This window comes from Ambystoma mexicanum, chromosome 10 (assembly GCF_040938575.1).
Source record: "Ambystoma mexicanum isolate Mex_15411 chromosome 10, UKY_AmexF1_1, whole genome shotgun sequence".
NCBI classification, from domain to species: domain Eukaryota; kingdom Metazoa; phylum Chordata; class Amphibia; order Caudata; family Ambystomatidae; genus Ambystoma; species Ambystoma mexicanum.
In genome coordinates, this window is record NC_090932.1 from 680,810,286 (window position 1) to 680,824,950 (window position 14,665).

The following is a 14,665-nucleotide window of genomic DNA, read 5'->3' on the forward strand; positions in this document are numbered from 1 at the left end:
TATAGGCATAGAAGCCTCGGTACCAGTCCTGCCAGTATGTCTTGTAAAACAGAGCAAGAAATCTGTCTGGACCTGGGGATTTATTTGGAGGGAGTGAATTTACAACCCTTATTACTTTTGGGGCGATATCCTTCTCAAGACATTCACGATCAACCGCTGCTATCTGGGGGAAGGGTAACTGCTTCTAAATACTTCACCTGAGTTTTTTCATCTGGATATTCTGACTGATAAAGATTTGAATAGAAGGTATGAAATAGCTAATTTGAGGGGTTTCCCTTACTGTATCCCTTTCAGGTGACGGGATCGACTGAATAGTTTGCAATGCTATTTTTTGGTCTAGTTATCTGGCTAGTAAGCGGTCTGCCCTGTTAAATTTGACACAATATACCTAGTTATTACCTAATATATTCAGCCTTTTTTGCTTGAAGCAAGTTTAACTTGCCCTTTATGCTATATGCTTTTTGAATGGAGGGTGCCTGTTTTTGCTTCCGGTTCTTGCTCCAATTCTATTTCCAACGCCATTTTTTGTTTACGTCTGTAGGCAGCCTCTGCGATGAAGATTCTGCGGATTGATGCTTTAAACGTGTCCCAGGTTACATTTGTGGAACTATCTTGTATCTGATTAAATTCAAAGAACGCCGCTATTTTGCTATCCTTTTTTCCTTTAGTTACAGAGTCCTGCAAAATTTCAGACTGGAATCGCCAGTACCATACCCTCTGGATTGCCCCTACTATAATTAAATCTATAATCAAAGGTGCATGGTCCGAAAGTGTGATTGACTGACAAGTGATTTGGGTGACCCTTCCGAGAAGTGATTTCGAGACCCAGGCATAATCAATACGGGGAAAAAGACTGGTGCACATGTGAATAGTAGGTATATCCTTTTGTTTCCCCCATTAATGTAAGTCCTGCAACCTTTCTCACAGCGTTTGCCTGTAACACCACCAGGTATCGTGGAAGGCAAAGTTGATATCTATCTGTCAGACATATATGCGTCTCTTCCACCAGGTCCGGTTGGTGACTCCCTAAGACTGCGTTTCGCCGGCACATTTAGACCCCTAATATTTAACGTTGCTTGAACTGTCCCAGTTCTTCACTAAACATAATGAGCCAGAAGATCTTGCGAATATCCCCATTCTTGAACTTTCCATCGAGTACCATGCATTCCTACCCCTACTACCCTCACTCATCCAGCTTCATCCTCCCTGTTAGCCACTGCAATCCTCAAATAATGTCACCTGTTTTGAGCCACGGTACCGAATATAATCCTGGGCACCAAACCCCAGCCGCGAGTCAACTTTACTACCAGGGCAACATGCGGGGTAACCTAGTACCCCCATCTGTTACCTGAGCAGATGAGTTCCAAGATGTTGTGCTCTGTTTGTTCCTTTAAATTTGACCACTAGTTTGATGCTTGATTCATTCGCTGCTGGCTGTTTTGATTGACGTTTCCTTATTCTGGTGGTTTAGTGGTAGGTCTTCTAAGTCACGCATTCCAATCCTCTTGTCTCGCTTTCTGCTTCCTCCCACGGCGCAGTGAGATCTACCACTCCCATGGTTTAAGTTGTTGAGTCCAACGGCCATTCTCGGCTTCAGACGGGCCTCCCACTCCCTCCTTCGATTTGTAATAAGGTCATGCCTAACTCTCGTGAGGTGATCCTGTGCTATCTACCATCTAAAGAAAAAACTAATCCGAAAGGGAAGGTCCACTTGTACTTGATCGTGCGCGATTGTAGTGTTCTGCATTTTGTGTCTTTTTTGAATAGTGGTCTGGGAGAGTTGGATCTCAATCCCGTTGTTGGTGATCAAGGACTGCTCCCTGGCCTTCCTTGGGATTTACTGCTTCTGTGAGTATGACGTGCACGCTGCTAGGACGTCGCGTAAGCGAGCCCCCGCATCATTCCTTTTCAGGCCAGTTCTATGTAAGCAATCCAAAAATACTGTGGGGGTCTCCTCACTCAGAATCAAGTCTGCAAAGATGTGGGTTACATGCCCTCGAATCGATTCCGGTAGATTTCTTGCCGAAGCTTGCTTATTTGCACATTGGTTGGGTGCCCCTTGTTTTTATGCTTGCCTTTGGTCGAGTGGTTTTTGTTTTTATGTACAATTTGATGTCATGTATGTGAATTTTTTTTGTTCGTATTTTTATTTTTAATCATGAACTGGGTGGTCTAAATGTATCATTGTTTTTGTTGTTTTAATGATGTACATGCATTTAAAAGTAATGTAATTGTGAATTCTGTCAAATGTGTTAAAGGGTATTGTTTTAATCATATAACAATAAAAAAATTATAAAACGGAAGTGCACTGCATTCCAATGTTAAACATTGTGGAGCAGGTCCTCAAGTGAACCCTTTCACCTAGGAGAATCTCCATTCAGTAACTCACTCATTCCTGTCTTGACTTCAGCTTCAAACTTTATCATAGAATTTGAAATAATTGGAGCTGTTAACAAATGTTACTGGATGTAAATTTGTGATTTCTTTGTTAGGTCTGCGAAAGAGGCCGAAGACAAAATTAAAAAGGCAATTGAAAAAGGAGAAATTTTACCTTCTGAAGCGAGATTCGATTCCAACTGCATTACCCCAGGTAGGACACTCGTATAGTGGGCGAGTTATGTTTTCTCTACGAACATCTTTTGTACATTCATGAGGGCTGGTCTTTCTAAGTTTTAACTGTTTCTCTTGTTAACTTATGAATAGATCAGCACACGGTTGGAAGCTGTCCTATTATTTTTACACTGCTGTATCTTTCTTGGAGTTTCTGTCTAGGGAGTTCACATTTTGTTCTACAAACTATATTCTGCCCAAATCTGGATGCAGGGCCCTTTAAGTAAGCCCTCTATAGCTGGAACAACTAGCTTCTGTCTTGTGGTGGGAACTGTGATGAAGTGCCCCGTCTTGCTTTGATGTTTAGGGATTAAGGGACATAGGGGGCTTGGGCACTGCCATACAGTGGAGGGCCCTTTGGCTGGCTTGGGGAGGATTCCCTGCTCTACTCCCATCTTCCCCGCTCTACTCCCATCTTCCCCTTACACATGGCAGAGAATTGGCATCAGTTGCAGCCTGAGGTTTAAGGCCTTTTAAGAAAGCTAAGCTCCCTGGAGTCTGGTGTATTGGTTCCGCTCTCTACATGTCAGGGTCTTAAAATGATGCCAAAATCCTGAGGCAGCCCTGTCACATCTCGGTCTTTGTCCTGCAGGATGGTGGTGGATCCACTGCGAGGGAGAGCAGAACAAGGTCTCTGTTCACTTCTCAGGTTAAAACACTTCTACCTTCCTGTTAATAGGCAAAGAGCTGCATGAAGTGCTGCACCACTCTTGTGGCCACTGCTTTAAGACTCGGGCCGCAGGACCCAATGAGGCAGCAGCCGCGGAAGAAACATGGAGACTACATATGCAATCAAATGACCAATACCTGGAAAGCACACAAACACATTGACCTGGGCAGAGGATATAGAGAGAGGCCTTGGCAGAGACTAAAGAACCCCATCCAGAGGCTACGGCTGAAAATCAGTTTAGAGAGTGCAAGGGTGCAGATAAGGACTATGATAGTGGCGAGGTGGCAGGCTCGTTTGTCAAAGGCTGGGGAGGAGCGAGGAGTAGTTTGACTGTGAGTAAGAGGAGGCAGTTCGAGTGAGAGAAAGGTGTTTTGGAGAGTAGCAAGACATGGTTCAAAACATTAGAGGTGAAGATGCAGAGAGGAGGAGAAGTGTCAGGAGGAGATGACAGACCAAAGGTTGGTCTAACCAGTGAGGGAGCTGCTCCCGTGAGGAGCCTAAGAATGCTGAGCAAGATGGGGAAGGTGCCGCAGGTATGTTGCGCACCTGATTACAAGTTTGGGGGTTGGGAGGATGTACGAACATGTTGCAAAGTGTTGAGGGGGTAGCAATAGCTCCGAGTAGGGCACAGTATGTAGTCTTCTAGTACATAGAGGAACGTAGGAGGGCTCCTTGGGAACAAGATTGTTACAGAAGTGCCTGCAAGGAGATTAGCCAAGCCAGTACAGGATTTGGGTGTAAGACCTCTTCAGATCAGGGTGACCAGAATCCCCTGCCAACCATCCAGCGACCAAGGTGAGGCATTGTTACTTAAGCTTGGTCTCTCCCCCACCCCCCCCCCCCCCCATCAGTCTGCCTCTCCCTTCCACACATAATTGCCTAGAAGGGGCCCAATCTTTGAGACTATTGAACCTAAGAACTGTGTTTTGATTTTTTTCATTCGAAGACTGAGAGGTCGTCTCACTATTGTTTTGAAGTTACACCCTTGTGTGTATATTACTAAATTCTTGTTTAAATTTTACATTTGGGTCTATGCCTTTTCATTGTTCCCCACTCGGCCTTCATGACAAATGGTGTCAGAAGGTGGAATTAATGGGAAAAAATTAAAAAGCTCCACAACACACCCCCTTTGAAGGTTAAGACCGCCAACCGTGCCAACCCCCCCCCCCCCGCCCCCCCCCTCCCCCCCTCCCCCCCACCCCCCATCAAGGTGCTGCCAGGGATGACTGGATTTTATTTCTACAGTGTGTTAAGGCAGTTCTTGTACATACCTCTGGTCAAGACAGTACATTCACTAACCTTATGGTAGGGCAGATCACCCACCCCAAAAGAGAAGCAAAAACCTGTCTCCTATGTAGCAGTCGGGCTTTTAACTCCACACAATTATCCATAGAATGTACACCACACTGGTGTCCTGAAAAATGTACACCTGTTTAGTTGCACATAATATATCTATTAGGCAAATATTTTGTTTGGTAGACATAACACATAGTAGAAACACTGTATTAATTAAAAAAAATAAATGTCAATTAAAACTCTTCTCACTGTGAAGGGTCAGAAATGAGGCGAATACAAAGTTGTAATGTTCTCAACATCGGCCATTTTTATTACCAAAAAATGTCTGTTTAAGGCCCATCTTTCCCTATCCTAAAGAGAATGTCACTTCCAATGAAACTAAAGCAGGATGTCCAAACGATCTCTGACCGTCGCACTACAATCAAAAGGTGCAAGGTAAATGTTTCTAATTTCAATTAAAAGAATTGTGCAAAACACCTAAACGTATAACTTCAACAAAACAATCCTGGTTTCCAGGGATTGGTTCGCTTCCCCTGAATTGTTTAAGGAAAATTGTTCAAAATGTTCTGCTTCAACAATAGTCAAAGGCAATGAACATGTCTCTTTCTCTCAATACTTTCCTCATACTTTCCTCAGGATGGAAATGCAAATGTCTTTCCCACAACACTGTCTGGAATATAGCAAAGGAAAGCCCTAATTTTCAGGATTGGTTTAAACAAATGTCTTCTCTCCAATATTGGTTGATGTATGGCAAAAGGAAGTCTTTCTTTTCTAATTTTCAGGTTGACCAAAATATTCAATTTGAAACACGACTTGATGACGAAGTTTCTGTTTAACAATATCAATTCAAGAGGTGTTTGCTGCTATACTCTCCTGTCAGGAAACTTCTCAATTGAATCTCTAGATATCCTGGTTTACTCCCCTGCCAGGAATGTCTCCCCTTTGGTTCATGCAGATTGCCTGGTGTACTCTACCCAAAAGGTTCACTACCTGATGTGTATCTCTCATCAGGTCTTTCTGTAACATTCACATTCCCCTTAGGAATAACACAATTGCACTTCTTCAATAGTAAAACTTTTTTGACTTCAGTTATTACCTGTTCCGTTTCCTCCATACTGACTTCTCATATATGAGGGTTTGTTCAAGCTCTGTCTCTCAACCTTTCTCGTAATATCTCTTGGCAGTACTTGTTCCAGGTTTCCCCAAATTGACATCTCATATCAGGAGATTTGTACCATGTTTGCCTTTGCTTTTCGATTTGGTTTGGTCCGTATTCAAAAATGTTTTCCAAATGTTCATTAACGTTTTGGCATGTCCTGGGGCCCCCTACTCTTTTAGGTTGACTCGCCGGTGTACCATACAGCTGCGGTGAGGAGTTTTCGCAGGGAAAGCTTCCCCTTCTTGGCAGTCTGTTTTGGTTCCCGCGTCAGCTTTTAATTCCTTCACTGATGGAACCGTTGCCGCTCTGTAGGACTGCATCTCCTCTGGTCCTGCTGCGCCAAGTTCACCTCCAGTGGTCCCTCCAGAGCACCTGCTACAGTTTCACCAGAGTTTCTCTCCTCTGGTCCTGAACGCCTCTAGTCTGTTACTGGCCCACCTCATCACAGCCATTTGAAAACATTTGGTGAAATGGCAGTTTTGCTTCACTTTTCATAGAATTTCTTGTGAGGGGGTGGCGTTCCAGTGATTGATTGATAGGGTAGTAGGAGGGTGATCGGGGCAGAGGACAGTTGTAAATGCAGAAAATGTGCCAAAAAGACCCATACAATGAGGAGGGCCGGATCCTTTCAAACAGTTATAATTTTCAGTACAGGATCCCAATTGCCAACATGGTCCCTGTATTTCCAACCTCTGGGACATAGCATCTTGAATAATACAAATGTGCACCTCGCAGCAAATCGATAACCAGATGGGTGGGGCGTGGGTAATAAAATAATAACCAACAACCAGAGGCCACCAAAAGATCAAATACATTTAGACTGATGGCGCAACACGTTACACTTCAAGAGAAACACAGATAGTGATGGTACTCGAAATAGTGATCAGTCATTCTTAATAGCAGAAGTGGAATGCAAGTACATAAAACAATATTCCGAGGTGCAAGCTAAAATTCCAGTTTTTAGCCTACAACTCATTGGACCCAAGATGGATGCAGAAAAATGTAAGTCATTTTGGAACAGTTTTAGATGAGTAAAATGTGGTTCCATGTAATAATGTCGGCACAAAAATATTGCCATACAAAAATATCGCCGAAAAATGATCGTTTTTTGTGGCGACATTATTGCATGGAACATGCGGGGGACACCCCCGCAACCCCCAAATGTATTTATTTTTTTTTAAAATATCGCCACGACATTTTCCCGGCGATGTTATTTACGGCGACCATATATGTGGCGATATTATTACCCGATACCTAAAATGTTCCTGTAGAAATGAAAGAGACATAGTAGGCAGTTGATATGTATGGGCAAAATGCAGGTACGCCCCAGTTCTAACCCACAGATGCGTGTTTGGCAGCCACCAGCCCTAGGGGGACACTTAAAGAAGAGCTCCAGATATGGGTTCGAAAACCAGCAGCCCTACTAGGAGATGCAGCACAGCAGATATCAGTCCTAATAGACTTCAGTCTGGAAATGAGGTTAAGGCCTTCTTGCGAGAAGCCTCAACCACGGACCACGTGGCCCACCGAGGGAACATATGAAGAATACCCCACCAACCAAGGGCACAGAGATGGGTACCTGTGGAGAGGCTTCCCAAAAAGTCCATTCAGGAATCCCCAAAACAGTGTGGTAAACAGAATGCTTCTTTTCCAGGTGCGGTTTATGAGATGTGAACAGGCAGGGACTTAACGTTCCAAAAAAAATGAAAAGAACAGTCGCCCTGCCTAGGAGGGGGGTGGGGCTTTCAAGCCAGAATCAGAAGCAGCTGGGATGGAGGTCTCCAGAAAGGCAGGAGAGTCCAACAAAGCAGATTCTAACTGCTCGACAACCCAATAAACGTGGCCACCCATAAAAAGTTGGTCCAAGGATGATGAATACGCTGGGAGTGACTGAGGATGGTCCAGAGAAGATGATGAGGCAGGATATTGAGGTCTCAATACCCTTCCAGGCAATGGCAGATTCCAACACCAAGGTGGGATGTCCAATGCGGTAACAGTGGAAGACAGCAGAAAAATGTAATATTATGTAATGTGGTCTTATATAGAGAGCTCTTCTGCCAATAATGTTGGCCTTACTGTACATGGCTCTGTAAGAAGGGATGGAAGGGTGTGTTAATCAGATAGTGGGAAGGCAGTCGAAGTACCGGTTACCTGTGTCGATATGAACATCTCTGTTTGTGCTTGGTACCGGTCAGGGTAGTCATATGGGCAGCCCCCAAATTGTGGAGTGCAAAAATTAACAGTATGGTTGTTGATAAAAGATGGATAGTCTGAATCTGTTAAGTACACTAGGCCTTGGAGGCTTATTGTAGTAGTGTGATAGGTGTAAAGATGCAAGAGTTTAGTATCAAGGAGTTAGTGGAGGGATGAGTGGGTGGAGAGCGGTGGCGAGTGGTGGAGAGTGTGGGTGAGGGTGTTGTAACTTCTGGCTCTTAGTGGTAGATTTCACTGAGGTTAAAGGTGCGGACCAGCACCACACAGATGTTCCATGATTCTGCTTGGTTCCCACAGATGGTAGTGTCAATAGTTTAGAAAAATCCTTGTTTCTGGTGCTCAGTTTATTCAGTTGCTATTATTTTCTTTTACTTTCAGAGTGGTTGGTTGAAAAGCCAAGTCTTAAGCCGTTTCTTGAAAGTCAGGTCGTTCTCTTGGAGACAGTCCCAGCATGGTGGACCTGACCCAGCAGTAAGGGGGAGCATGAAGATCTACTCTGGAGGATTACCTGCTGCCAAAAATGGTAGTCTGAGATCAGCACAGTACAAAGGATCGAGCCAATATAGCCAGATCTGGTCCTTTAAAATTACAGCAATGGCCCCAAAATGTCAAGACACTTTAGCAGACAAGTAAAGAAAATACAAACAATTAGGCTCAGGATTTCCCCTAGATATAATCACACTCGCAGCCGCTGGCCTCCCACCTGAGGTCCATAATTGGTGGCAGATCTCACTGATTAACCCCACTCCCCCCACCAATTTGTCTTGGAGTATGTCCTAGCCCAGTGTCAATGACCCTTCCCATTGCTCTGCCTTCGAGCAGGCATTATCAGTAGAGTAGGAGCAGGAGTAGCCCATGTTTAGCAGACAAATGGGCTATTGGTTGCAGTGCCAAAAACAACATGAAGGGGATGAAGAAGGCATTGGTTAGCCTCCTCTTACTCTTGTGTCCCATCCCCTTTCCTCCATACTGCAGTGACGTCCCTCGCTAGGGACAGGAGATGGAACCTTTTTCACCAGAAAAACCTTCTTCCCCTTTAAATTTGCAGGCGCGTGGTAGGTGCGGCCCTGGGAGCATGCGCTCCCCTGACCCTACCCACCTGCGCCACTCCCCAACCCCTTTTCCGCGTCGACTGGAACAGGCCGATTTCACCAGCACTCCTGGGTTTGGCTTCGGCCATATAATACCACGCGCTCTTCCCCGGATACTTTCTTCTGTCTTTTTGCCTTCTTTTATCAATCAGGTACTCGGTCCTCTGGCGCTACATGCCCCCCCCCCCCGGGGCACATGTTGACTTCAGCAGGTGTCCAGCATGTGAGGGGCATCCGATTCCCCACACTTTTTGCCTCCGCTGCCTTAGCCTGGGAGGGTTGTACCACGTGTGACGCACTGACACCGCGTTCTCTGAAGAACAGACTAGCTAGGTGGAGGGGGCTCTTCGATAAGCTGCCTTCATAGGACTTGAAGGACTTCGTCAGACATAAGTCAAGGCCCAAGGGAGAAACTGCCGGCGATACTGCTGAGGGTGACACGCCTAGCAGGCCACGGCCTGAGATGCAGGGTAGGTCTCGTGCTCCACCACCAAGAGTCCTGGAGGAGGCTGGACCCAGTGAGCTAAGCACCATGCCTTTGGCACGCAGCTCAACAAGATGGCTGCTGCGCCAGACAAGCTGGCTGCTCGTTCGATACCGCCTCGAGGAACGGAGCAGGTGGGAGAGAGTTAAAAGATGGGACTGTTGTCAACTAGGTAGGTGGCCTACAGCTTATCCATCAGCATCGCAGGGCAAGTTTACCCCACAACCAGCTACAGAGTATGCACCGGCCACCCTGTCAACATCACCCGCCACCCAGTCAACATCACCTGCCACCCCACCGGCCTACGAGGACAGGTTCTTTGTAAAGTTTCTCTCATGAGATCTCCTCAGATGGGGGCCATCTTTAGGGATGTGATCAGGGACATGCTTCCTCCGACCCCTCTGCCTGCACCTATAGTTAGTCCTCCTATGGCTCCAATGCCGCAGGCCCCGGTGCAGCCCCTGCTGCCCACTCCGGCTCCTTCGATTCCGGCTCTCCTGCCTCCCACAGTTCAGGCGGTTCTGTACCAGCCTCTGGCTCCGGTCTCCACACCTCAGCCCTCAGCGCCCAGCACTCCTCCACCTGCTTCCGGACCAGCCGGATGCCCTGGTGGAAACAGACGAGGAAGAGGACCATGACACACCATCGTCAGCCAAGGCCTTCTACGAACGACTCTCAGGTCTGGCAGAGTACCTGGGCCTTCCTCAACCCAAAGGCAGGGGTACTTGCAGAGGTCCTCACTCTACGTCCTGCGGCTAGAACGGGGATCCTGATGCAGAAGGACGTTCTCGCCTTGGCCAAGAAGGGGTGGCTCATAACCCATTCGGCCCAGCCTGTCAATCGGCTCCTCGATGCCAAGCATTGGCAAATGGAGGGGCGTCCACTCTTGCTGTCGGCCCACCCTCAAATGCACTCTTCAGTGATTGCTGCAACATCACTCTATTCAAAGTCTGTCGTCCTTGGCCTCCTCGTCCTCGGCGCTGCTAGGCAAGGAGGTGAAGATCTTGGAGGCGTACAGGAAGAAGCTGTATTCCAATGCTTCGCTGCATCTTTGTCAATCCAACGTGTTTGTCATGCTGGCAGCCATTAACCAGAGGCTTTGGCTGGAAATAGCCGACTTCCTTCTGGAGCTTCAGGTGCAGAGCCAGTCACGTTTCAAGGCGGAACTGGTAGAGGCTAAAATGGTGGCTCAAGACATCAAATCCACCGTGGCCCCATATTGACACCTCTGGCCGGGCCATATGCATTGCCACGGACATGAGAAGGACTGCCTGGCTTCGGGCTACTAAATACCACCCAGATGACCAGGAACGCATATTGGACCTTCCATTCAATGGTGGGGACCACTTTCACTCCACCACCAATGAGGAGCTAGATAAAAAATAAAAATAAAAGCAGTTTGCAAACTGCAAAGTCTTTATCCTTACGAAGGCCACGCCCAAGGCTTGCACCCAGTCATAGCAATGCTCCAACAAGGGGCGGGTGTTTAGGGGGGGGGGGGGTTTGCGCGGCTTCCAAGAATGGAGGTGCAAGAGTGGGGAGCAAGGGCTTTTTCAGTTCCCCCCCCCCTCCCCTCAGCAGCAGCCTCGGAGGTAAAGAAGGCATGACTTGTCCCTTCGGCTCCACGTGTCTCCGGTGGGGGGCAGGCTTGCCCTTCATGCACAGTTTTGGTGTCAGAAGTTCATGGACCCCTGGATCATCTCTGTAGTATACACAGGATACCACTTGGAGATTCCTCCCTCCTCCCCTCCACTCCCACAGATTGGGACAACAACTCTATTGGCGGAAGTTCGGTCACTCGTCGAGAGCCAGGCAGTGGAAGTCCCAGCCTCCCAGTGAGGATTGGGCTTCTACTCCAGGATTTTCACCATACAAAACGAGAACCAGGCTGGCCTGAGAGTTGTGTTGGACCTCTCCAGCCTCAACCTCTCCCTCCCTCTTCAAAAATTCAAGTTGGTTACGCCAGCACTCATTGCGGCGACATTGTGCAGGGGAGACTGGATGTTCTCCATGGATCTGAAGGACACCTAGCTACACGCCGCGATTTGGCAGCCGCATCGCTTCTTTCTGCGAGGATCATGGGCTAGCATTTCCAATACAAGGTGCTACCCTTCGGCCTCAACTCAGCCACCTGGGTATTTACCAGGCTCATGAATGCATTGGCAGCCCTCCTCAGGGTCCAGGGCCACCACATCTACCCGTACATGGACAACTGGGTCGTCAGGGCGAGATCTCTGGACCCGGTTCACCACACTTCCTCCACACTATGATCGCACTCCACGAGCTGGGGTTTTCTATCAACCTCAAGAAGTCTCTGTTGCAGCCTATGCAGAGCCTGACCTTTCTGGGCCTCATCTGGGACATGAGCTCCGAGAGAGTTATCCCCTCGGAAGATAAGATCACGGCCATCAAGAGGGCTACTACTCACTTCCTTACCCGAGAAGGGACCTCAGCCTGGTGGTATCAACATTTATTGGGTTTCATGTCGGAGGTCTTACTGGCCGTACCCTACATGAGACTCAAGATGAGGAGATTACAGATACCCTTTGCAGTTTTATGGGATCTGGAGCGGGGCTCCCAAACGGAGTTTGTCAGCATTCCTCCTTCTCTTCACCCAGACCTCACATGGTGCTCCACGGACTGAAACATGCGGACGGGCAACCCCTTCCGGCCCCACAGGTCACCATCACTACCGATTCCTCCCTGGAAGGCTGAGAGGCCACTCTGGACAACCTCGGTGTCAATGGAGTCTGGACCCTTCAGGAGCAGGAGTCTCCTATCAACTGGCTAGAGCTGAAAGCCATCTGGCTAGCTCTCAAAGCTTTCCTTCCGCTCATTGGGGGCAAGGTCGTACTCATCCAGAGCGAGCACTCCACCAGCATGCACTATGTCAACAGATAGGGGGGTACCGGGTCCCCTCCACTGTGCAGGCTAGCAGTCAGCATGTGGGACTGGGCCCTGGAGAACATCTACCCGACGGCCGTCCACCTTCCGGGGGAATCCAACCTGGAGGCGGACAGGCTCAGCAGACCATTATGAGTGGGAATTGAACGATAAGGTGCTGCTAGAGATCTTCACCAGATGGGGGTGTCCTCAGGTGGATCTCTTTGCCTCCTGGGACAACAAGAAGTGCCAGCAGTGTGCGTCCTGGCAGGGCCCCAGCTCCCTGGGCGACGCATTCCAGATACAGTGGAACAGCATGACGGCATATGCCTGCTCTCCCACACCCCTGGTCCACAGGGTGATCTGCAAGATTAAGGAATCTTGTCACCTCAGCATCAGTCTGATAGCTCTGTGGTGGCCGGCCAGACCTTGGTTCTCTGAGCTTCTCAGCCTCTCGGACAGGCCACCCATTCACCTGCCAATGGGCACAGCTCATCTCCTGGCGCAGCAGGGGGGCCGGGGTCATCTACCTGCTCCACAGAAATTAGTCCTTGCAGCATGGTTCCTGAGCAGGTCATGCTGAAGCACCTGAGCTGATCACAGGCTAACCTAGAAATCATTCAGGCGCTAGGAGCGAGGCTACTAGGAGCCACTACAAGAGTAAATGGACTAGGCTCTGTCACTGGGCAGACTCTAAAGATGTGCTCTCCTTCTCTGCACACCTTGCTCAGTCAGGTGTGCAGGTTGACATATACTGCACCTATTTGGCAGCTATAGGGGCCTGTAGAAATTCGGAGGAGGTCTCCTCTTCCAACCCGGTGGTCAAGCGACATTTGGCGGGCCTGACCAGGCTCTACCCGCCCATCAAATAACCACACCCCGTGTGGAACCTCAATGTAGTGTGGGGCGCCTTGGCGCACAAACCGTTCGAGCCAATGGCGTCTGTGGACAACAAGCTGGCCAACATTGAGACAGCTCTATTTTTGGGCCTCCTCTCGGCTCGCAGTCAGCGAGATCCAGGCACTGGTGGCTTCAGAACCCTACACTAATTTTCACAAGGATAAGGTGGTTCCTACCTAAGGTAGCCTGTGCTTTCCATCTAAATGAGCAGATAGTCTCCCGCCAGCGTCACACACCTGTACTGCCCACCTGGCAACCCCTGCACTTGGGGGACTGTTCTGTATCCTTATAGTCCCCCTACCAGACGTCGATAGCTGATGTCTGCACTTACCACATGCTGGCAGTTCTTTTACTTATTGTTATCTATTCCCATGTACTGCACTTTCCTTTCCTCCCTTCCCATGCACTTGCGCGATCTGAATGACACCTGGCCTAGTAGGATCGTTGTCTGTTTCCCTTGTTCCCCTCCCTTGCCTCGTCGTGCCTTGAAACACTTGTGTATAGGCGCGTTATAAATGCCATATATCATATCATATATAACAATGTTTTTTGCCGCCCCTCAAGACAAGGCTCAGATTGTCTTGCACTATCTGGATGTCAGACACGCTCCGAAATTCTATCTGGACAGGACCAGGGGCTTCCGCAAGTCGGACACCCTGTCACCTACGGTGGGTGGGTGGGGCGGGGGGGTGATCAATGCCCCGGTTATCGGGCTTCTAAGGCCTACATAGCAAGGTGGTTGGTTTCGGCCATCAAGGAAGCCTATGAGGGGCAGCACAAGCCACTTCCAGCTAACATGCACAATCACGCTGTCATAGCCAAGGCCATCGCATTCCAGCGGCGGGTTCCGTGGCAGGTCATCAGCAGGGCGGCCATCTGGGCCACCCCTTCGCCTTTCTGTAAGCAATACTGTATGCACGCCGGCTCTAAGGCAGACGTGGCTTTCGGACAGGCGGTTCTAAGGAATCTTTTCTTAAGGAGGGTCTCCTCTCCACCTTGGGGCTACATTCAGTTGTAATCCCCCATGCAGTATGGAGGAAAGGGGAGGGGACGTAAGGGTAATTAATAGTTACTCACCTTAGTGAATAACGTACCTTTAGTCCATAGTCCCCTTTCCTCCTTACGTCCCACCATCTTCCACCTCCGCCCCCCAATAATACTGTTATCATTAGGCTGTGTTAAATATTGTTGGCACGTCAATGGGGACTGAGTGGTGCTGGTGGGCGGAGTCATGGGAAGGTTTTTTTTCTGGTGAAAAAGGTTGTCTCTTGTCCCTAGCGAGGGACGCCTATGCAGTATGGAGGAAAGGGGACTATGGACGAACTAATTCATGGAGGTTTGACCTTGCTTTTCTATTT

General features: G+C 48.5%; 1 protein-coding gene across 2 annotated transcripts in view; it reads left to right on the forward strand.

Annotated features, from left to right (window-relative positions):
- XRN1 (5'-3' exoribonuclease 1) overlaps window positions 1-14,665 on the forward strand; it is a 2,611,979-nt gene that overhangs the window by 81,492 nt on the left and 2,515,822 nt on the right. For both annotated transcript variants that reach the window (XM_069618274.1, XM_069618273.1), the window contains exon 3: window positions 2,493-2,590. In XM_069618274.1, the coding sequence (XP_069474375.1) occupies window positions 2,493-2,590 (98 nt within the window). The remainder of the gene's footprint in view (window positions 1-2,492; window positions 2,591-14,665) is intronic.